The sequence below is a fragment of the Pteropus medius genome, unplaced genomic scaffold (genome assembly GCF_902729225.1).
Source record: "Pteropus medius unplaced genomic scaffold, Ma_sr-lr_union100, whole genome shotgun sequence".
NCBI lineage: Eukaryota > Metazoa > Chordata > Mammalia > Chiroptera > Pteropodidae > Pteropus > Pteropus medius.
The window spans coordinates 60,569,963-60,593,952 of NW_024349800.1; the positions used below are offsets into that span (position 1 = coordinate 60,569,963).

Genomic DNA, 23,990 nt, shown 5'->3' on the forward strand with positions numbered 1-23,990 from the left:
CAAGAGCCAGGAGGAGCAGGGGACGACGTCCTGAGGCTGGAAGGGCCGGAAGTGGGGAGCCTAGGTGTCCCCGGAGCTGGCTCCTCCCGGCCGCCCCCCTGCAGGACAGCCCAGCTCGGACACCTCCTCCACCTACCGGAGCACGGACTCCACAAACACCCTCAGCGCCTTGATGTGGATCCAGGCAATAAAGGCTTCGCTGAAGTTCACCTTGAGCCAGCGCAGCAGGGGGCCCTGCGGAGACAGGAGAGCCGTGACCCCTCCGGGCTGCTCCACCCAATGCCACTCCAAGAAAAGACACAGGCTTGACAGAGCGAGCCCTGAGCTGAGGAGAAATGCCAGGGGCCGGCAGAAGCAGCGAGCTGGTCGGACGGGGCCCAGGCAAGGCCGAGGGCCGCGTTCTCCACAGCGCCTGGTGCCAGGGAAGCTCAGCGGGCAGCCACCTGGCACATGCGTGGGGCCATCTCGGGCTGGGCCGCAGGGGACTGGGCAGCCCCTGACCTAAGGGCTTTCAGCATGTGGCTGACAGGCTTCCGTCGGACACTGTACTGCCAAGAGGCCCACCTTCTTGGAAGGCTCTGGCCCAGGCTGCAGGTCATCCACCTGCTGCCGCTCCCTGGGGGCTCCTCGCATGCCCACAGCCCCTCAGGGCCGTGGCAGCTGTCACTAATGCAGGTGTGGTCATCTGAGGGATCTCAGAGTCTTGGAGCAAAGACTCTGAGCTCCCACCTGAGACCTTCAACTGTTCGCACAGGTCAGGGGTGGGTCCAGCCTGGGCAGGACAGCGGAGCTGCCCAGCCACCCTCCCCCAGCCAGGGCCTGCCCCGTCACCAGCTCCAGCCACCTCCAGGCGGGGCAGAGGCACCCTGGCCCCCAAGCACCATCCACTGCTGGGGGTGGCAGCCCCAAAGAAGGCCCCACAGATTAGGAAGAAGGGATTGTCCGGGACTCCTCGAATCGAAGCCGTGTTAGGTAACAGGAAATGCAAGGATTTGTTTTCTCAGAAGATGCCTGTGCTGGCGAGGACATGCGAGCCGGGGCACCCCAGGGCTCCCAGGGGCGTTGCTTACCTCACCCTCGCCCTCACTCTCTCTCTCTCTGTCGGTGTGCCCCGCAGCTGGCCTATCAGGGTTACCTAGCGGGGTTACCTTAACCTTGTGGTCCGGGAAGGTGGATGATCCCTTTTTAAGAGCAACACAGGAAGTTTGCTAAAGGCACAGAAATGATTTATTAATCTTTCAGGAAACATGCATCACGAATACACAGAAATAAATCTCATCGCCTGAAAAGCACGGGAAGGCAAGCTCGAGAACGCTGGCCCAACCTCCGACTTGGGTGCTGGCTGGACTGGAGATGTGACGGGTTAATGTCGGTCCCCGAGGGGTATTAAAAGCCTTTGTTTGGTTCCACATTCCATGGAAAGAGCCAATCAATTGCTAGCAAAGAGGTCAGTTCCCACATCTCTGCCTCTGGTTGGCCTGGGTCAGGGCCTGCCCGCATCAGCAGACAAGGACAGGGGCAGCTCTGGGAGGTGCCCGTGGAGCTGTCTGTCTGTCTGGCTCGGTCGAGGTGTCTCCACCAAGCCCAGCCCACGGTGGCCTCCTTGGAAATCGGGATGCTCTCAAGCATGCTACTTGCAAAACACCGGTCGGTCACGCTGCTAGGACACGTCACCCTTTATCCTCAGTCTCTCAAACAAGTAGAAAGCTCAGGAAACTCCTACCCTGCGCTCTCAAAGGAAAGTGACGACACCTGGGGCCCGGCCCGGCCCCTCTGGTTGACAAGCCGCCAGAAGGATGCAGGATGCTGCCGTACCCACCTCCAAACAGGCTGGGGGGTAAGAGATTCTAAAGACGCTGGGGCGCAGCTGCCCCCAGCTGTCCCCTGCTCACTGGCACACAGCGAGAGCCTCGAAGGGACTAAATGCTTCTGAGTTAGTGTCTCCTTCAAAACGCCATTTACCCCCACGCCCCACAGAGATACCCTGGCACGACTCCCCGGGGCAGTGTAGGGGTGCAGAAGTCCACACCGTGTAAAAAATCACCAGCTGGCAACCTGAGACCCAGGCGGCAGGCGTAGGGCTCGTGTGTCGCCTTGATACTCGGGGGTCTGTGCCAGCACATAGGCAGGTGCCAAATGCCCAACCTGACCACCTGTCCGCTGGGCAGGGCCTGCAGCCCGGCCCCTGTGGAAGCTGCTATTATCTGGTTTCCATCCAGACGCACTGCAGGAAGCATTCGCCAGGACTAAGGCATCTGGGAAAAGTGTCGACTACAGAGCCTGCGGGAGCATTCCCAGGGTCAGGGCCTCGGACCGAGAGGAAGCCTTTGGGTTTCAACTCTGGCTGGTGACCCCTTTCCCACCTGGGCAGGTGGGTCTGAGGCCTCAGGACCCAGGACTCAGGCTCGGCCCTTCGTCTCAGGTCTGAGAAGTGAGTGAGTCCGTTTGGTGTGCACACATGTCCACACACACACGTGTGTGCGCATGCGCTTATGCTTGAGGGGAGGAGGGTTAAAGTCCCCCACGGGCACGTTCATGTGATCAGTTCCCATTTTCTCTCAAAGGGGACAGGCCAGTCCAATGGGGCTGGGAACCCCATCTTAGGGGCCCCATGGCTGGTGCTCTCTCCTGAGGGGCGACTTGCCTGCAGTCCCTCTAAAAAGGCTGTTGACACAGACAGGTCAGGCCCGGGGTGCAAAGCCCCCCGCCGATGTCGGGGAGGCTCCGGGCAAACACTTGGCCGCCAGGGAGGGAGGAAGTTCTTCACTCAAGCAGGGACTTGCCTCCCAGAGGCCTGGAGCACATGCTCCTCATTCCCGTCCTCCTCTCTGCACTAGAGCTCGGTGCTCCCGGGACGTCCCCGGCGAGTGGACTGAAAGCATCCCACTCGCTCAGCCACCGGCTTAGCCCCACCCTGCCCCTGGAGGCCCCGTGGCTGGAGCGCCTGTGTTTTACAGAGCGGCAATGACTTTCCCAAGGCCACGCTTTTTTAACATTCCAAAAAAAGAAAGTCTGGTTTTTCCCTCCTGAGCTCACCTGCCCTCACACATGAAAAGTTTCTGAGTGGCTGTCGTCAGAAGTCTCAAGGATAAGCACCCACTCTTTACTAAAAACATAAGGGAGGTGGATCCAGGTGCTGGTGATGGAGGCGGCCACATCACGCCTGGGAACCACACCGCTGAGCACAGCAGGGTGAGCGCAGGCCTCACTCAACGAGTCGGTGGCACTGCCTGCTTCGCTGGACCTCAGGGGCATCGAGCAGGGTCCCCTTCCCCGGGCCAAGGCTCGCTAACCTCTCAGAGCCTCAACTTCTCATCCGAGAAATGAAGTTACGATCCCCTCCAGGAAAGGCGATGCCGGGCCTTGGTGGGATCTAGCACAGAAGGCACCCAATGCCAAGGCCACGGTTTAGACGCCGCCTCCACAATTACTTGTGCCTGTCGCCTGTCCCCTGACCCTGCTCTGGCAGCCCCAGGAGAGCACATGTTCCTCAGCAGCTCCCAGGGGACTGGGGACAACGGAGGCCTTTGGAGGGAGCGGGAGGGGCCGCTGAACGTCTTGCCTGAAATTCCGCCAGCCTGCACCGCGTACTCACATATTGTTGCTTCTTATCGGACAGCAATCTGGTCATCTCTTCCCTTTCCCTTTTAATTTCTGTTTCATCATAGTAAAATTCACGGACAGTGAACCTTGAAACGAGAGAACGACAGGCTTTCGCTACGAGGCTCAGTGGGAGCGGAGGCCCCGGGGAAGCCGCCGAGGCCTTACTTGTTCTCTTTGGCTTTGGTTTTGAAATCGTCAATCACTTTTCGAAACAGGGTCACTGTGAAGAGGCCGCCCTCCTTGTCCTCAGCAATCAGCCTGTTGGAGAGAAGTGTCACATGGGGACTCATTCCCAGGCCTCATGCTGGAGCCGGCTGGCACGGCCCGTCCTCTCCCTCAGGAGGTAGGTCACTGCAGAGGTGGCTCCTGTCACCCTCAGCCTGGTGGCCTTGGCATAGGGGCCCCGACGGCATTGAGGGTGGGGAAACTCAGGCTGTCCCCGATGACTTGCTGACTCCTGGCCCTGTGGCTTGGCTGCCTGCCATTCCCCCTCCTGTCCTGTCCCTCACTCACCCTCCAAGCTAAGGCTCAGTGGCCTGTAGGCCATGTAAGCGCAGGGCCTTGAGGGGAGGAAGGGGTTGCAGTCTAGCTATGCACGGTGATCTGGGCTTTGGCTCCTATTTATGAAATGCCACTCCTGGGTGTCTGCCACCCCATGTGCACCCAGGGGCCCCTGGGCCTGACACGCTACGGTCACAATGAAGCAGTGCAGTGGAAACCATCTCCCAGAGGCCATTTCACATCCAGTGTCGCTGTATTCCAATTAGACACAGCCTCCCGGTACGCCTCAAAGTAAAACCACGGTGGCCACTGTCCCCAAGGACATCGGGTTGTTGGGGGCCAGTGGTTCAAGCATCTCTGAGTCCTGCTGGCCAGAGAACCCAATCATGGGAGCCCTCGGGCCCAGGCAGGGTGTGGTGGCATGCTGGGTGGGTCACCTTTCCTGTTTCTCAGAGCCCACACTCGTAGGGGGCTGACCCTGGGCTCCAGAGACCTTTCCAGAGTCACCCCTGCCGACCCTCAGGTGCCTACTGACAGTGCAAGGTCCGGAGGTTCTGGTCTGAGAGGCCAAGCCTCCCCCCGGTGGAGTCCCCGGCACCTGGCCACAGAGGGGCAGCGCTGGACAGCAGCGTGCGCTCTTGCCAGTCAGGCCAGCGTCAAGGGCCAGCTCCTCCGCCAGTCTGTGCCCCCTCCTGGCCCATTCCTTCATGTGACCTCAGGCTGTGACTGTCCTGTTCCCTGCACCCCTCAGCTTAGCTCCCGATCGCTATCTCCTGTGAGTCATGAGCCTGGGAGAGCCAGCCCTGCAGCCGACGCCCCAGGCCAGAGGCCTCCGGGCTGGGATGGCAGTGGGCAGGGCCGCCCGCAGGCCGAGCTCTGTGTGCTGGGAGGCAGATGAGTGGGCATGGCTGCCCAAGCCTCACGGGCAAAGCTTTTAAAATTACAAGGCTATTTCAGACATATGAAAAGGCATAAAGAGTGACCAGTTCCTAGGTATTGCCACCCAGCTCAGACATCAAACAGTCTTCACTCGGCAGAAACCCATGTCTTCCTAATTGCATTCTGCTCTCTGCCCCGAGGTCGCCCCTGTGCCGAGCTTGGCATTTCTCATCCCCAAACACCCCGATAATTCTACTCTGCACCTGCAGAGGCCCAAGTCACACGGGGTTTAGTTTCGTCCATTTTTAAACCTTAAATAAATGGCTTCCTGCTGTGTGTCCTGTCTGCACCTTGTCTTTTTCCACTCAGCATCATATAGTGAGTCCTCCCCGGCTGCTGCACGCAACTCCCAACCGCTGGTTTCCCCAGCTGTGTGGTGTTCATGGTGTGACTGTATCCCTTTTCCCCTCTGGCACTTTTCCGGCCCTCGCTAGCCGCTCCCGCTTTGGCCCCAGCAGGCCACATGCAGAGACTGTTTCCCGCCCCTGCCCCACTCGGCAGCCACCATGGCCAGGCCCTTCCTTGACTCTCAGGTGGGGAAGCAGAGTGGAGTGCAGCCAAGGAGGGTAGTCAGGGAGGGCTTCCCGGAGGCGGAGTCCTGACAGGTGGACGGAGTCCGGCATGTAACTGCGTGTATGGCCGTGGAGGAACCCCAGGCCGAGGGGCTCCTGCGGGCACAGTGTTTGGTGGTTTGGTGCCCCGGAGCACCCACACGTGCTTCCCAGGGCTCTGGGGTCAAGCTGGGGTCTCACTTACTTGGTCGACCGAGGGACTACCATGTCCGAGAGGGATTCGTAGGTTTTTTGCCACTCTGTGTAGCTTGGTCTGTGACAACACAGAATGGTTCAGTGAGTTCTGCAGAAAAGGCTGTGGGGTGACCTGCGTGTTTAGGAAGTAAGTTGCATACCCCTTTTCCTGAAGGACGCAGGTGAGCAGCACTGGCACTAGAGAGAGCCCCAAACCTTCCCTGAGGCCCAGCCATGGGCACTGGGAACCCACTGCCCAGCCCCATCCAGCAAACCAAACCCGCGAGGCCCTAGCACCACGGAGGAGGCTGTGTGAAGGACTCAGCCAGCGACACCTACTGGGAGCTTGCTAATCCTGGCCCTCGGTGGCCTTGGGATAGACAGTGACCACGGCCACCCCCACGCCCAAGGCTTGTGAGTGAAACGGGCCTGTCCGTGGCATCCGGCACTGAGCAGGCGCTCAAAACACGGCTGCTTCAGCCGCTGCCGCCACCAGCACAGGCACCGTGCCTCACGCCTGCGGCCGCCGCACGGCCACCACCCAGGGCCGGGATCCGGGCCGTGGGGGCTCCTTCCTCTCCATCGGGCAGCGCCAGTTTCCTTCCACGATCACCCACACAGGCCGAGACCCCAAACCGCCCACCTTCCTGGCCCACTTACTTGGGGACGATGACCAGAAGTGTGATCAGATACTCAGAATCCAGCACAAAGTCTTCTTTGCTCACAATATCACACAGTGTCCGCGTGAAGAGGTTGCCCCTGAATCCACGTGGGACAAAGGGGGTGCGGTCAGCAGAAAGACACACGGGGGGCCACAGACCCCGGCACACCAACACACGAGGGGGCAGGGCACGGACCACAGCACCGACACATAGGCCTATGACCCGGCGCCCCCCCACACACGGTGGGGGGCCTCTGGCACACCCACGACACACAGGGGGGCACAGACCCCGGCACGCCCACAACACACCCACAACACATGGGGACGGGGCGGCGGGTAGGAACTGTGGGGGATTCAGGGTGTCCCCTGGGGAGGGCGGGGGCCTGGGGTTCCGTGTGCCCCCAGCTCTGTGTCTGGGTGGCCAGAACTGCTGCAGCTGGCAGGGACTCAGGTGCTGTCACCCGTCACCTGAGGGGCTGCTGAATCCAACACCTCAGACACCTGCAGTGCCCCTGGGCACAAGCCACTGCTGTTGGGAGGGGGCCACTGGTGGCAGGCAGCTTAAGTTACTCAAGTGTCAACACAGGGGCTGGCCTGCGGAGCCAAGTGGGCTGTCCTGGGCAGACAACCCCAGAGGGAGCTCCAGTTCACTTTACACGCCTTACAGGCGCGGCGGCCAGGGACACTCACCTGAAATAGCTTTCTACGTGCCCCGTGGAACCCGGTCTGCATTGAGGCCATGGTATTTTTAGCACATGAACCAAGGCTGCTCTATCAGGAGATGGGCCAAGATATAGCTAACGACTGTCTGTACCATTAGCACTTAGGCTGTGATGTTAGCTAAATTATTAGCACACGGTGCTTCCTGAATAAATACTTCTCAAGCGCTTAGCCGAAGCCAAAGCTCTGGGTAACACACTATCCCACAGAGGCTCCCCAGCCTGCCCAGGGAGCCTGCGTTCTCACCCTCCTGGGTTATCACTGGTAAGTCCCTTAGGGTCCCTCACCAAAGGCAACATGCATGTGCCTCCCATGGCCCATGGTCAATGCCGCGATGGATCTCTGCCAAGGTCAACATTTAGGGCTCTCTGTCATTGGCACCCTGCCCTTCCCCCATCCTCACCTCTTCCTGGTAGGGCTAAGGGACCAAGGGGGCAAAATTCAGTTGGTGCCCATTTAATTTTTTTTTTTTACACCTACAGCACCTGGTCTTCTTAGGTGGTACTTGGTGGTCTCCCATCCAAGTACTAACCAGGCCCATCCTTGCTTAGCTTCCCAAGATCAGACAGGATTGGGCGTGTTCAGGGCGACATGGCCATAGACACATTTAGTTTGGATACAAAGTCAGGCAACCACGGTTGGCTGTACATTTCTCATGAATGTGCTATGTGCCTTTTTCACGAGAAGCCAGCTGGCCCAGTAACCGTTATGAGAGAGGAGTGGACACTGAAGGGACCTCCCTGGTGACTTTTTCTTTGCTCACGGCAATGAGCCAATCAGAGGGATGGCCATCCGAGGGGACAGCTGGTTCCGAGCTCCCCCAGGCCATGTCCCTTCTCTGGAGTATCTTTTGGGAATCGCCAGCAGAATCGGATCTAGGGGGTACTGGAAGGGTCCTCCATGCCAACTCGGCCCTGTTCATAAGCGCCTTCCAGCCTCCCCAGCAGAAGCTCATCTGGCTTCTAACATGCTTCCAACAACAGGGAGCTCACTACCTCACAAGATGGCCACCGCCTCATGACACTGCTTTACTCCTACACCCCCAACACCATGGTGACGGGTCGTGTCTGCTGGACCAAGCAGTCTGCTCTCTCTCCCATGTGGTGCTCCTGAGTCCCTGAGGCTACTCCGCTCAGGGCCTCTCCGTAGAGCCCACTTTCCTCCGCTGGTCATCACCAGGGTCAGGCTCTGACAGCCCAGCTCCCGCTGCTTGTGTGAGCAGGAGCCCCTGGACCCCCACAGTGGGAGGATCCTGGGCACTCCGGTGCTCCCAGCAACCTGGGAGAGGCTGGGAGAGAGACAGGTGCCTCTTCCAGCATCTTCCAGTCCCTCCCCGGGCTGGGGCAGGGAGGTACCACCAACCCCTGCTTGGGCGTTGCCCCCCTCCCCCGCCGATCTGCTCCAGGTCCTTCTCTCCCAGCATAGCTCCCGGAGAGGCAGGAGCCTCTGCGTCCGCCTGTCCGCCTGTCTGCCCTCCCATCTGTCTCCCTCTCGCTCTTGCTGATGCAGACGTGGGCCGGGATCCGGACGGCACACGCATAGGCCCGGCCAGCACCCTGCCGCAGCCAGGCTCGGAGGCCGCAGGCAGGGCGGGAACGGGCCACTCACATGGATTTCTTCTCCAGGTTCTCCAGGTTCGTCTTCAGGGTGTTGAAGGCGGCCGTGCGGGACTTCAGGTCAGTCTCGATCTGCGCCAGTTGCTATTGGGGAAAGTAAAAGTGTCCAGAGTTGGTGGAACTTTTCCGAATTGCCACAAAGGGCTCCTGGTGCCTTTATGGAGGAAACATTAGCTGCCCACGTGCCAGGATGGCCCAATTTTCTCCCCTCCACTCTCCTGGACACTCCATATTGGGCCCTACAGTGAGGGCCTGGGAGGCAGGACGGGGTGAGGCTCGAGGCACGAATGGTTTTTCTGGGATCACTCCAGGAGCTGAATATTCATGGCATTTAGAGCCCTCCTCATACCGTCACGGCACCCACAGCCCTCCACACCATTTGCTCTCGGGCTGTGCCAGAGGTCAGCTCGGGCTGACCCCCATGCTGGCTCCTGCGGGGACTCACTATGGCTCAGCCCCGACAGGGTGCAGGTCTCCAGACTTAGCTGCGTCCCACGGCAGCCCCTTCCTGCTCCCCCGCAGTGAGAAGGCTCCTTTTAGCTTGGAGGCAGGTCACCAGCCTGATATTAAGGAGATCCCTTTGTTCTAGAAGGTTCGGGATCTCAGACCCCCTCCGGCGGTGGGCAGGGAATGTGACAAGCCGTGGCCCGAGGCCCAGCTCTTCTGCCTCAGGTGCCACTTCAGCCCAGCCAGGAGGATACTGTCTCCCCAGGGGCCTGAAACAGGGAAAGAAAAATGCCTGCCAGCACCCAATTCGCCAGACGCCCCCAAAACACAGTAGTTCTTAAGACAACTGCTACAAACAAGTGTTCTGAGGTCACTGGAGCAGACGAGGCCATCTGTGAGGCCACAGTGAGGCCATCTTCTGTGCTGGGCGCTGTCAGGAATTAAAAGCAGCCCACCAGCCCTTGCCCTCCAGGGCCCACACTGCGACAGCACAGTCCACAGAGTCAGAACTGGTCCACAAAGTGGGACCCCCGCCCCCCGTTACGGATCACTGCGCACGAGTTGGGTTCCCACGCGCTGGCACATGTGGGGTGCGGGGCCCGTTTCCACGGCTCCTGGGAGAGACTGACCGTCGCCTCCCACGTCTCTCTCCTCGGCCCACGGTCAGTGACACTTCACTGGTGACTTGCAATCAGCCACGGGGGGCGGGGGGCGATATTCATGTCAACAAACACAACAGATCAGCACGTGCTGACGTGGAGACATCTCCAGAATCGTTACGTGAAAAAACGAGGCAATCTTTACAATATGGACAATTTTGAGTTGAAATATATATAGTTTTTATATAGATGGAAGGATCTACTTTAAACTTTTAATCACGGGTTACCTTTAAGGGCAGTTAAAAGGAGCAAAAATGGGGGGTGCTGCTGTAATGGGAGGCCTTTCATGTTTCTATCTTTACATTTTGATATATTCGATTTTTTGGTAAAATTTATAATTTTTTGTTACAATTTAAAAAAACTTCTTACTTTCAAATGACTGTAGATTCACAGAAAATTATAAGAATGGTACACAGCGATGCCGTGTTCCGGTGTCCCCATCAGTAACATCTTACGTGACAACGGTACAAATATCGCAACCAGGGGACTGACATGGGTACAATCCACAGATCTCGATTTTGAAAATAAGATTTTTTTTTTTTAAAGAAAAAAAATCAAACAAGCAAAAACATCCCACAGTGACCTTATTTTTCTGATTTCCTCCAGTCAGAGCTGGAGTGGCCTCTCCCAGCGAGGGCAGTCCTTTTGACTGTGATGTGTCTAGGAACAGATTCAGACCTCCCACTGGGTGAACAGGCCTGAGCCAGGGCTGCAGCCACCACATGTGAGTCCATTGTGCAGGACGGGCTGGGGGCGCCAACACCCGGAGCCTCTGCCGGGCTGGCCTCACAGAGGAGGCCCCTTGGGCAGGGAGCCTCGCACACAAGACCTGCATCCCGCGCCCCCCCACCCCATGTAACACCTCACCCCTGCAGGCCCTGGGGCAGGCCACCTAACCTCAGCCAGCCTCCATCTGAAATCGGAGGAAGGTGACACCTACCTCGCAGGGGTGACACGAGAAGTAAAAGAAACAAAAGCCCAGTGTGGCTCCAGACAGCCAGAAGTGCCACCCATGCCCTCCCACCACCCCCGTGCCTCCCACCTGCTTTTCTGCTGAAGGCACTCTGTGGATCCCCTGGACTAGAGAGAAGCCAGGTTCTGTCCTTCACCCATCAGCCAATGGCCTCGTACACTCTGGGGCCCTTGTCACAGGTCTGGAGACCCCAGGACCACCATGCTGGGGAGCACTGTCCCAGGGTACTCAGAGAATGGTGCTGACCCCACCTAGCTCGAACCCGGCATCATACCGCAGGGCGGGGTGCAGCCAGGCCCACAAACTACCACATGCCTCCAGGTTGGTGGCGAAGGCACACAACGCCCTCCTGGAAGCCACGCCTGGCCCGGGCGCTCCAGGCAGCCCCTCCTCAAAGGGCCTTCCAGAATCATTGCCCAATTGTCCCAGGTGGGGCTGGGACCACTGTGACGCAAATGGTACCCAAGGAGCCGCACCCAGGTCTCCGAGCCTCCTGGCCCCACCTGTGTTCCCAGACACAGGCCGGGCAGCAGCCTGAGGTGAGGAGATGGGCCGGCTGCACGGGATGGGTCCCAGCGGTCATCTCCCTCTCTTGGCCCGCCCGGCCACACCCAGGTGGCTCTGCCACTCAGAACAGACAACAGGAGGGCTTTGTTCCTGGCCTGGCTGAGACTCTCTCCCAGACACCTGAGCTAGGAGGAGACCTGACATATCAGGGGCTTGGTGGATCGGGGCGGCGGTGGTGGGGACAGGCAGTCGTACACTGTCAGCACCCACCCTCAGTGAGAAAAACAGGAGTCGGCATGGCTGGGAGACCCGCCACAGTGTCCCCAAAGACCTGTGCTGTAGTGCTTTGATTCACGAAGCAAAAGCTAGAGGCCACTGCTTACCCAGTGGGTGGAGCCACGGGGGCAGTGCTGACCAGCCTCCTTATTGTCACAGGCACCTCAGGCCAGGGGTAGGACCTCCCCGGGATACCTCCCAAGAGTTTGGGCTCCTAAGCCAAACTCCACTGAAGCAGAGTTTGCCCAGTGAATCAGCACCCTGGGGGTGGGCTGGGTTTCAGATTCTAAGAGTGGGCCAGGGTGGGCCGACCCTCCGTTAGCACCTTGTGAAAAGAAAAGAGGCACAGAGGGTCGCGGTGAATGGGCTCAGGGTGCAGGGCAGACACTGGCGGCGCAGACAGCCCGTCTGTCCAGGGACTGTCCGCTGAGACGCAGCCACCTGGCCAGATGACAGGGCTAGGGGAGGTGAGCAGGTGGTCACCTTTCCTGTCTCCAGGGCTGCCCTCACACCCGACGGCCTCTGACCTTGCCCAGGGCATGGAAGGCCATGCCTCGAAAACCCACTGGGGCCCAGGCAGGGCCGGCAGGAGGCCGATGGAGAGGGGAACCTGCAGGGCGAGAACCCGGCCTCCGGCCTCTGGCCTCCTGGAAAGGCCCTCTCTACTTCTTCAGGGTCCAAACGCCATGTCGATCCACAGCAGGCAGTCTGATGTCCCCGGCCTCAGGAGTGTGAGCGTCCTCCGAGAGCAGGTCCTTCTCTTACCTTAGCTAGAGTGTCCACCACGCCCACCAGCGGCTGCTTCGCAGGGTATTTGGCCATGTCCCATTCGAAGTGGGTCACAAAGGACGTTAAATCAGCTGGAGGAATACAAACAGATTTCCACAGATGAGCGGGCTCTCCACGTCTCACGAGATCGCGGTTTCTGAAACCCAAGCCAAGCACCCCACTCACAGCAGGGGAGCAGCTGGAGAGCACGGACTCGGGGCCCGGAGGCAGCAAACGTTCCCCGTGGGAACACGATGCTGAGCCAACTGGCCAACTGTCGACAGTACCCTGAGTCCCTCCAAAAAACACACCACTGGCCACAGGGACACTGTCGCAGGCGGGACACTGTGCCCAGACTCTCGCTGAGGTGGCTGCCCCAGAGACCTGTGTTTGGGGGAGGTTTCTTTTTTCCCCAGGAGGCGAGAGCAAAGCCAGGGATATTCCGAGGGCCCCAGGCTAGTTCCCTGCCTTTGCCAGTTGCTCTGGCTACAGGCCCCCACTGGGTTATCTTCAGAGTCAAGGTGTCTTGAAGGCACGCCAGAGAGCCCCCAGCCAACCCCGAAGACCATGCAGCCAGTCACAGTTGCCACTCACTCACAGGACGACCCATCTTCCTGCCTCCTCCACCCAAGCACTAGCCAAGGATCCCAGGTCTGGATCCTTGTGGCAAAGTCATTCCCCCACCGTAGTGTGGCAAACCAAAATCTACATTCATACTAAGTTAATGCCTGAATCTGTGAATCTGCACATTCGTGCCAGATACTAAAAATCACATTCGCAAACTCCGATAGTTTGCTAATGTTTAAAATGCCTTCTTTAAAACAGACGTGTGTGTCGAAATTGCTTGGTGCTCGGTGGCCGAGCACGCGTGTCTGATGAATGAAGAAGGATGCAGTACAGACTTCCCGACAGAAGCCCCTCTCATAACTGTGGCCGCCTCCTCCTCCTCCCCTGGCATGCTGGGAGCACCAGCTCCAGCTCCAGGCACTGACCACTGCCCCGGGTCACATGCCCAGGGGCGGCCTTGCCCCGGCCACGCACATTGCTCTCGGTGAGAACGTGGTCTCACGGGGTCCTCCGCCTTAGCAAGTCGCAGCCCCCCTGGGCCTTCAGCACATCCAGTGCCTCAGCTGTCCCTGTGCCCACTTGGGAAAGAACTGGCCTCTCCTCCCTGCCCCTGGCTGAGGTCAGCGAAGCCCGGTCTCCTAGGCAGCAGTGCGGAGCCTGGGCAGATGGCCTGTGACGTCAGGCCATGACCCAGAGGGGCCCACTCTGCATCAAAGCACGCCGTACACAGGGGCGGCTCTGCAGCAACGGTGATCACACCCGAGAACCCAAACCAGGCCTCCTCGGCGGGCAGGAGAACGCGGGCCTGTGACCGCCGCGGCCGCAGCCTGCTGCCTGGGCAGTCAGGCAGGCCTTCTGGTGTCTACAACCCCTGGGCACATGTGAGGGCCCAGGCCAGACAACAGTGTGTTTGCTCAGCTTCTGCAGAAATCAAACATATCTCTGCCCTTCCACGCCCAAAGCTCAGCCAGTGGCAAAGAGCAAACAATTAACAAAAAGTGCCCAGGTAACGCAAGAGCCTGTAAAGGGACGGAGTCCACTGACAGGTGAGAAAACCAAGACTCAGAGAGGTGACCTGTCAAGGTCACAAAGCGCATTATGCAGCAGGACCAGGTCCGACCGCTCAAAGCTGGTGCTGCTGGCCGGCCACACAACCTGAATTCCCAGGTATGTTCTAGAAGAGATTAGACTAAAACCCCACGTGCCAGGGCTACACTGAGTTCCTCCAATTAGTTCTGTCAATCACCAGTTCCCTGCTCTGCAGAAGGAAAAGGTTTCCCCATCCAGACAATACCCAAAAAGCCTGAATCAAACTAAGTTTGTTAAGGTTGCTTGGCTGCGGTACTTTTCAGAGCCTTTACTATGCCGTAGCATCCTTGACTGTGGTTTACACAGGCCTGGTGTATAGAACCAGCTTTGGAAGTTCTAGTCCTGGAAGGCACAGGGGACCCGACTAACAGGAGGCCTAGAGATAATGAAACAGACTAAATAAACAAATAAAGCTGAATTTCCCCCTCCTGAGAAGAGGCAGCATCTCTGAGAGTTGGTGCCATCTGGACCGAGGATGGACATGACGAAATAATGACATCTAATATGAAGTAACGTGAATGTTGAGTAGAATGTCAGCACTTGATGACTATTTCAATGTGAGCTGGAACCCTCACGCCCTAAAGACCAGGTTTTAATGTAGAAAAGCAGCTCTCTACCGTAAGTCACCTCTGCAGTCTGGGGCCCTATGAGTTACCTGCTGGAAATAAAATCAACCATTTTTTTTAACAAAATAATTTTTTTAGTCAGCATCAGAAAGAAATAGTGTAACAAACAGATTGCATTTGGGAAGGCATTTGGGTAACTTTCGATCTGCAAAGATTCGTATTCATCCTAAAGGGATCTGCTGGCTTTAACTCTACCAGTTTGAGCCGAGAGAAGAACCCCAAAGAAGTGGTTCCTTCTAATGCAGAAACCAGAAATAGCTTGTGTGGGTGCAGGGGCTCCCTCAGGAGGCTCGAGGGAAGCAGGTTCCTGGCATGCGTAAGCCCTGCTAACGCCACACAAAGCTAAGCCTGGCATTTAACAAAACAGCCAGCCTTCAAGAGCAGGCAGGCAGGAGGACGCTGGGGACAGCCATTAAGGCATGAAGTAGACTGTGAGGCAAAGATGCAGAAGTCCACTTGGAACCCCAGAGTCAAAGCATCCCCACTCGAAGAGGCATGCAGAGCAGCTGGAGAGGCAGAGGAGGCACGGGGCAGACGGGAAAGGGAAAAAACGGTTGCTACCAGTGTCATACGGATAGAGTGACCAAGCTGTGAGGTTGCTACTTAGGGCATCTGTCATAACCTGATCACTGTACCCCTAGAACCAGACCAAGATTCCACATTCCCAGGGACATGCAGGCCCCACACTGAACACCACACAGCAAACAGCGCATGACCTACTCTTTAAACATGTCATTTTTTCCTTCAAACCTGCAAGGTAATAAGGTGGCATTACTCAACCTCGTTCACACACAAAGCCAGGTTCAGACTTGGGAGCGTGAGGATTTCCGTGCATCAGTTTAAACGAGCGAATAAAAAGCTCGTTAAGGTTGCCAGGAGTCGGGGAAATGTGAATTTCTATGTAACGAATGGTATCAATGTTAAATACAGAATCTATACGCTCATTTTCAGTACACACGCATGCATAAAGTTTTAAATATTTATTTAAACACCTAATTCTGGAGTTTCCAAAGTCGCTAACTTTCTGTCTTGCACACTTGGAGTGCAGTCAAATTAGATGACACAATTAATGGACCCAAACATTTTTGGTCTAACTCTGGGCACAACTTACGACTTTAGTGCGAGGCACGCCTCAGTCCGGGAAGGCGTCTGCGGTGCAATTTTTTTTGTGGGGGGGGAGGCGGTGGGGACGGGGTGAAGGTAGGGAGCAGGATGGAACTTCCTGTGCAGGATAGAGGGGATGGGAAGGACCAAACGACCATTATTCCGCTCTGAACCCATTTCCACTTCAAGTTTCATAGAGGATTTGAGCTACAGGGTAGAAATGCTGGATGCTTTAGAAATCAGACAGTGGGGCGAGGAACTGGCAAAGGGGCATGTCTGCCAAACACAGGTGCTGCTGGGCTAAAAGCAGGGTGGAGGCCTCTGTCCACTCGGAGCCTCCAGGGTGAGGGGAGGGGTGCACATGACTTCGGTCGTTACCTGTGGCCACAGCTAGGGCCACCGACTGGGCTGGCATGAGCCGAGAAGGCACTGGGATGAGAACGCTTGAGTGACTCACCTCCGTTGGCCAGGAGGTTCTCCTGAACCTTGCCCTTGGCGTCTTCCATGACTTCCACCACGCTCTGGGCCATTTTCTTTATGAGGCTTTGGGAGCAGAACAAAAGGCTGGTTAGAGTAGGGCATTCCATCAGAAGATTCTCGAGCTCTGCTGGAGGGACAAGCCATGGGTGCCGTGTTTGGGGGAATAATTTGGCAAGATGGAGGGAAAGACTTAAAATGCTAGTGGCCTCCAAACCAGTATTTCTACTTCTGGGAAACTATCTTAAGGAAATAGGACAAACAGAAAAAGGTTCAACAATAGGAGATTGTTTAAGTAAATAATGGTATATCCAGCCGAGGAGTTATTAGGCAGCCGCTGAAAATAAGATTCACAAAGAATTTCTAATATCATAGAACAAGGCACGTATTATAACGTTACATGGAAAACAAACAAGATGTGAACGTTTATAGAAAGCATGACAATGTTCTTCCTGCTTTATTTTCTTTCTATAATCAGGTATTGCTTTTATAATTAGGAAATTAAACCTTTTTAAGTCTCTGGAAAGAATCCTGAAGGCTTCAGAAAGTATGAGAAAGGAAAGTAGCACACCCAGCTCCCGATCGTTGGACATTTGGGTTGCTTCCGCTTTGATAGGATGCTGCGATGATACACGTCCTTTGCCCACTTGTGCAGGTGCATATGTAGAATAAGTTACTACAGAGCAATGACTTGAATAAGAGGTATAAACATTTACAATTTTAGCAAGTACGCCAAACTACCCTCCAAAAATACACAGCCAACGTACACTCCCACCAACAGTGAGAGAGCCCTCTTCCCTAAACCCTCGCCACCATCAGCTGTAGTGAGACTTTAATTTCTGCCAATTTGATGGTTGCAAATTTACCTCATCGTCACTGTGATTTGCATCTTTTTCATTATCAGTGAGGCTGGACATCTTTTCATAGGTTTACTGACTCCACAAATGGCTGTTTTCTTCTGTGAATTGTGTGTTCCTCTCCTTTGCCAGTGTCTCTACTGGCTAATCTTTTTTAAAAAAATTTACTTATAAGAGTTCTTAGTCTTCCCATTTTAAAAATGAAAAAATTAAGACTTAAAGAGCTAAGAATCACCCTCTACAGGGTGACAAGTGTCAGAGCAGAAGTTGACACCCAAACCCACATGACTCCAAGGGCCAAGTTCTCCAATGTTAGTCTAAAGTGAACTCCGACAAGTTCCTCTAAAACACTTGACAAAAACTTAGACTAACCCGTATGGGAAGATGTAGAAATTACACTTTTAACTAAAAAAGCAAATTGAAAACAGTATGTAACCCTGATTGGGGTGTTAGGTATACTGATGCACCCAACAAAATTCATCAACCCGTCCATGAAAGCTGTGTATATTTCACCCGATGTAAATTCTACCTCATGAAAATCAATTTTTTTGCAGTGGCTAATTTAACATTGCCGGAGTCATGGAGATGAACGGCGTGGCGTGTGTCTCCTGATATGGCACTCCGAGAAGAACACGGCCTCGCTTCTGTGGTGTCCCCGCCAAAAGGGGGTAACCCGAATCTAGTCACGAGGAGACATCGGACGACTTCAGATTAAGAAGCATTGTACACAATAACTGACCTGTACCCCCCAAAACACCATGTCCTAAAAGTCGAAGAAAGCCTGTGTAGCTGTTCTAGTTTAAAGAGACATGACGATTGATTGTAAAAAAAAAGAAATAGGAAGCTATGTGAGTGTCTACCATCTGAGAAAATAGGAGATTTTCTTTGTTATGTGTAATGGACACTGTTCAGATAACTGGTCATAGCCAAGTAAAATCAGTAGATGGAATAATACTGTATTTCTGATTTCCATCATCGTACTAGGTTATATAAGAAAACGTCCCTGTTTTTAGATGATACACATTAAAACCTTTAGCAGGAAAGGGACGTTACACCTGCAGCCCATTTCAAGAGACTTGAAAAGAGTGAGAGAGAAGTTAAAGCCGACGTGGTAAAGGGACTATGGGAATTCTTTTACGTCTTGTGACTTTTCTCCAACTCGCGTTAAGTCAGAATAAAACGTTAAAAAATGTCTAAGCATGTACAGCATATAATCCCACTTAAAAATTATACATCTTTATATACATAAATGAAAATCCTGAGAGAAAAGACACCAGACTGTTGACACTGGTCACCTTCATCCCAGGTACAAGAATGGGGACTTTCCCCCTCCGTGTATTTCTATAACATCATGTTTGAATTAAGACATATTACTTTTGTAAGTAAAATAATAAAAGGAACAAAATAAATAAAATCTAATAAGATAAATAATGAATAAAGATGAACATACACAGTAGCATTATTTACAATAGCCAAAAGGTAGAAGCAATCCAAGTGTCCAATAATGGATGAATGGAAAAACTAAATGTGGTAAATCATTAACGGGAATATTACGCAGCCCTAAAAAGGAAGGACATTCTGACACAGGCTACAACATGGATGAATCCTGAAGTCATTATGCTAACTGAAATAAACTTGTCCTGAGAAGAAAAATACTGACTGTGGACAAAAACAAACAAACAAACAAACTAACACAGGTTCTATGGAAAGTAACCTCACGGGTGATCTGATCATAAATTCCTAACTGGGCAGGTCACGTGGGTAGTTATGCCCCAGGCATATAACTTTTTAGCTTCTTAGTTCCCTCCTTAATTTTAAATGCATAGAAGAAACTTCAAAACTGTTATTCTCCAGACATTTGAGACCTTGCCCCCCGGCATATGTCATCAGTTTGGCTCAAATAAACTTACAAAAATTCCCTACAGTTTTGGACATTTCTTACGCTGACAGTATGATTCCACTTATATGCGGTACCTAGAGTCGGATTCCTAGAAACAGAAAGCACAATGGTGGTTTCCAGGAGCTGGGGAAAGGAGGGATAGCAGAGGTGGGATTTGGATTTTAAAATAACCAGCATGTTTTAATAACAACAACAACGACGACAACAACAAAAACTTAATAATGGTATTACAAATAAACAAAATAATAACTAAGATAAAGGATAAGGCAAGAGCGTCCTACCTGGGCTCAGCCTGGTACAGTTTCTTTCAGATTAACCTCCTTTACCTTGGCAGTCAAATGGGGAGCCCCAGGGGAGGAGCTGAGGAAGTTGGGGGCAGCTGGGTCTCCCACAATTCTCTTGAGAAAAGTGTGGCTATCAGGTTGCAAGGTCCTGAGTGCAAATCTCTGCAACGCGAAAGGGAGGGCTCCCCTCTTCCCGGGCCCTCTCAATACTGCAAGCAAAAGCAGGCTGAAGTTGGTCCGGTTTTCAGAAATCACCCCAGGCCTGGGAGGAGAGGGCCAACAACAGGTGGCAGCTGGAGTTTCCGTAGGGTTTGGAAGCAAGAATAACAATAGTGTTTATCTAGTGAGCAGTCCTCAGCCCTCAGAAAGGCACTTTGCATAGAAATGTACCCAAATTCTCATGACTAATGAGAGGAAGCCTCAAAGAACCAAGAAAACCGAAGCTCAGAGAGGCTAAGAGACTTGACCAAGATCTCTCCACTGGTGGCTGCGACATCAGCTGGTTCTGACCATGGACCTCGCCTCTAAAGCAAGCCTCTGCCTACCACACCGGCTGCTCTCAGCACACCAGGTGTCCCTCCTAGATAACCGACACCCCAAGCATGCTCCTCAGTGCTAACTGTTCTCAGTGGCGCCATGGAGGGGCCACAACAGGCCCGGCTCCCTCTGCAGCCACACGGGAACCCTGAGACCAGCTGAGGCCCAGAAGCATCCACACAGTTAGTGACTCAGGGAGCCCCAGGCACCTCACCCAACTCCTTTGTCTCTGCTGCCTCCTGCACCGAGGGACAATGAAATCAACTCCACGGGCCTTGCAGCAAAATCATCAGGGATATGTGACCGGAGAGCAATCCCAACCTCAGACACCCCGCTCTGAATGTGGGTTTGCTTCTCAGAAACTGGAAGTCGCAAGAAGTGGCTATTTCCACTTTTCCAAGGGCTCCCCTCTGCATGTTATGAGTAGAGCCACTCGGCAAAATTATCCATCACACAAAAACAGAATTCGCTGTAGCCAAGTTGGCATCATACGGTTCTATTCACCCAGATCGTGGCATAGTAATTCTTGATCCTCTTCCAAAGCCAGCCTGCCCTGAGAGAAAATGTGCCCCAAAGCGGGGCAGGGACAGAGCAGGCTCCCTGTTCCACAGTGTTGCTCAAATGCTCTAGAGTCCTGCAGTCTTAGGGACTAAGTGGCAGTCCCCTGAACATCCAGATTACAAAGGAAAAGGAACAGTGCACATGTGTTGGAGAGTCGGCCAGAAAGCCAACCTAGCACGCAGCCCGTCCCCATGCCCGTCAAAAGAAAGGCCCCTCTCACGTGGAGTCGGGCCCAGCGCACACAAAGCAAACGGGGCCCAGGGTTGGGCAACCTGCAGCCCATTCCAGGGGGTAAATGCACAAAGGCCAGAACAGGCGATACGCAGAAATGGAAATAGAAAGGCTGCTAAGCACCTGAAAATATGCTTACTCTTGCTGGTAATCCAAGAAACACACATCGAAACAATCGCACACCATTTTCACTCTGCCAGGTAAATAAAAAGTGTTTTCAAAGCACAAACTGACCAGGGTGTGATGAAAAGGCACTTCTCGCAAACTCTCTGGAAAACAATTCAGCAGTATGTACAAACGGCTTTAAATGTGCCCGTACCCTTTGAACAACCAGGAAATCCGCTGGAAGAAATACAACTTTAGGAAAACACCAGAAAGCCAGAGAGATTTATGCAAGATGGTAATGGAGATATTCATTATAATACAGTGAGGTAGGTGTTTTATTACCTTAAAAAATAAAATGAAAGAATTCCCCCTCCCCTAGATAAAAAAAACTCTTAACATTACTTTAGAGTCTTGCCTAGAAAGTGTGACTATAAAAGCACCTGCCCGCCAGAATCATCGCATGGGTGACAGATGAAAGGGCCTTTGGAGACCAAGGAGAGGTGGTCACTTGCCCGAGGTCACAAGGCTCCTTGGTAGCTGACCAAGGTTAAAACAAGGCCTCGATATCTCCTGCCTGAAATTTAGAGTAATAAATGGGACGCAGTAACAGTATTTTTTCATAAGACCGTTCCTCATCTAAACTCCTTGTCTGCTTGTGCTAAGACAGTTTTTGTAAGTTAGAAGAAAGCAAAAGACTGCCCAGGCAAACATGTCCTCCACACCGCAGAGGTGGCCGGGACGTCACACGTGGTCAGGCCCTCTCGAGCTCCATCCACACACACTTCATGGCAACTCCGCGAGGACTGCGTTGCTTTTCCTGGTTGATCTTAAAGTGTCCTGGCCTTCCATCTGCAATGTCCAGAACAGGCGAAACCACGGGGCGAGTGGCCAGTGACCAAGGGCTGGGGGGTGGGTAGTGGGAGGTGACTGCTAACCATTCTGGGGGCTTCCTGTTGAGACGATGACAACTTTCTAGAATTAGATGGTGGTGACAGTTGCGTTACTTTGTAAACATATTGGAGACCAATGAATTGTCCATGTCAAAGGGGTGAATGACGATGTGTGAATTAGATCTCCATTGAAAAAGAAACATGTCGTGGCCTTTCTCGGCCTTGAGGGTGGAGACCCGGCCTGGGGGAGAATGTCAAGGACTAGTCTGGCCCTTTACGCTGGACGTCATTCCCTTCTTCACAGTTCCTTGGCTCTGCTCCCTCTTCTCCATCACCCCCACATTTTATAGCGATCACGTAAAATGGTAACTACGCACTTGTCCCAGCCCTGCCCCGGTCACTGTCCCAGACAGGTCACACCGTCTTTCTCCAGGCTTCTTTCAATGGCCTCTTCTCTGCTTTCCCTGCCTCTCCCAGTCCGGCCTCTTCCTGTCCATCCCTCCCACCACAGCCAGAGGGATCTCTAAAAAATACACATCTTAGCATGCCATTGTACTGTTGAAACTATGTCAGTGGTTTCCCAAGATGTTCAAATATTGATGTTCAAGCTCCTTAGTGGAGTTTACAAGGAACACCCCGGTCTGCCCAGCTTCCTCTTTCTCCACCCCTCACCCCACCCTTACCGTCCTGCGGCAGCCGTCTGGAGCCACCTGGAATATCCTGAGCTACCTGGGTGCTACTCACCCTTCGTAACTGCCCAAGTGCCCCCTACTCGAGGCAAGTCGCCCCTGATATCCAATACGACAGTGCTGGATAACACCCCCGCTCGACACGTGTTGCTTCTTGCACTCAACAAAAACACACTGAGTGTCCACTGCACACCAGGCAGTGCTCTGGGGAGACTGGGTGGACAGACCGGAGCTGCTGCCCCCGCGGGGCTTTCGCTGGGACCCTCCCTCCACCACCTCAGTTATCACACTGTCGGAAGTGGGGTTCCCTCATCTGGGTACGCCACTCAACAGACAGACCTATGAAAATGTATTCACTGCGCTATCACCAGCTCCTGCAAAAATATGGGAAATGCACGGCTGCCAGAAAATGCTGGCTGACTGACTGGCTGGCTAGACAAGGACCTTAAGATGAAACAGGACATCAGTTCAATGTTCCTGCTTCACTCACATGTCACCCAGGATTGATTGTCTTGTCTCTTTGCTCATCTACCTTATCTCCGAGAATGTGAACTTTTCAAAGAATGGACATTTCTTATTTAAAAAAAAACAAAAACAACAACAACCCAGTGTTCCCCGTGTCTACAAAACAGTCAGCACTCAATGCAGCTGTGATGTCAAGCGTAGTCCATGGCAAGGGAGCTAGGCCCTGGGACCTTATGCTTTAGAGGGTCCCAATATTGCCCTACTGTAAGCTACATCCATCCCATGAGATCACAAAGCAATCCAAAGGTTTGAGGGTCCCAGGGGCTGTGTGATCTGACACTTTGGGTACTCAGGACCTCAGCTGCCTCAACAGGTAGGTATTTACCCAAGAGAAATGAAAACGTGTCAATATAAAGATTGTACATGAGTATTCATAACAGCTTTATTTTTCATAGCCCCAAACTACAAACCACCTAACTGTCCCTGGTAGCTGAATGGATGAGCAAACTGTGGCTTACCCATGAAATGGGATACTATTGGGTAAAAAAATGACTGTCAGTATACACGCCACAACACGGACAAATCTCAAATGATGATGCAAAAAAGAAAAACCAGACAAAAAAGAGTACATACTATGTTATGCCATTTATATAAAAATTCTAAGAATACAAACACTCTGATAGAGACAGAAAGCAGATCAGAGTTGAGGGAGGTGCAGGAGGAAACTGACTACAGAAGAGCACGTGGGAACTCTGGGGGGCGGGTAATGGGTATGTTGATTGTTTCGACTATGGTGATGTTTCACGTATACATGTCAAAACTCATTAATCAGATTGTACCCTTTAAATGTTGCCGTTTATTGCATGTCATTTACATATTTTTTAAAATTTTTGTAAGAGTTGGAGCCGGACTGATGACACATGCCAGGGAACAAGATCTCAGATGCTCCCATTTATGTTTAAATAAAGCTTTGAGGAAAAGAAAACCTGCAGTACACAGTGGGAGCACTTCCTACCTATTGGTTTGCAAAATTCCCCCATTTGGCAGCACGCTTCATTAGAAAAGTTCTAGGAAAATGGAGACTCCCCTTCACTGCTGGCAGAAATGCAAAACGGTCAACCCAGAAAAATCTGGCAACGCCTATCAAAATTACAAAGGCATATGACCTCTGGACCTGGCAGTTTGCTTCTGA

At 53.6% G+C, this 23,990-nt stretch overlaps 1 protein-coding gene and 1 pseudogene across 4 annotated transcripts in view; both read right to left on the minus strand.

Moving 5' to 3' along the window:
- The window catches only part of ATP6V1C2 (ATPase H+ transporting V1 subunit C2), a 41,762-nt gene that overhangs the window by 4,553 nt on the left and 13,219 nt on the right, over positions 1 to 23,990 (minus strand). For 2 of the 4 annotated variants that reach the window (XM_039887850.1, XM_039887849.1), the window contains exons 4-12: positions 16,260 to 16,345; positions 12,414 to 12,508; positions 8,779 to 8,870; positions 6,450 to 6,548; positions 5,800 to 5,868; positions 3,769 to 3,861; positions 3,596 to 3,689; positions 1,071 to 1,208; positions 133 to 234 (exon numbers count right to left, since the gene is read on the minus strand). In XM_039887850.1, coding sequence (XP_039743784.1) covers positions 133 to 234; positions 1,071 to 1,208; positions 3,596 to 3,689; positions 3,769 to 3,861; positions 5,800 to 5,868; positions 6,450 to 6,548; positions 8,779 to 8,870; positions 12,414 to 12,508; positions 16,260 to 16,345 — 868 coding nt within the window. Of the gene's footprint in view, positions 1 to 132; positions 235 to 1,070; positions 1,209 to 3,595; positions 3,690 to 3,768; positions 3,862 to 5,799; positions 5,869 to 6,449; positions 6,549 to 8,778; positions 8,871 to 12,413; positions 12,509 to 16,259; positions 16,346 to 23,990 lie in introns of those variants that run through there. The other 2 variants (XM_039887851.1, XM_039887852.1) reach the window with 2 other exon arrangements.
- On the minus strand, positions 7,644 to 7,773 carry LOC120622632 (uncharacterized; annotated as a pseudogene).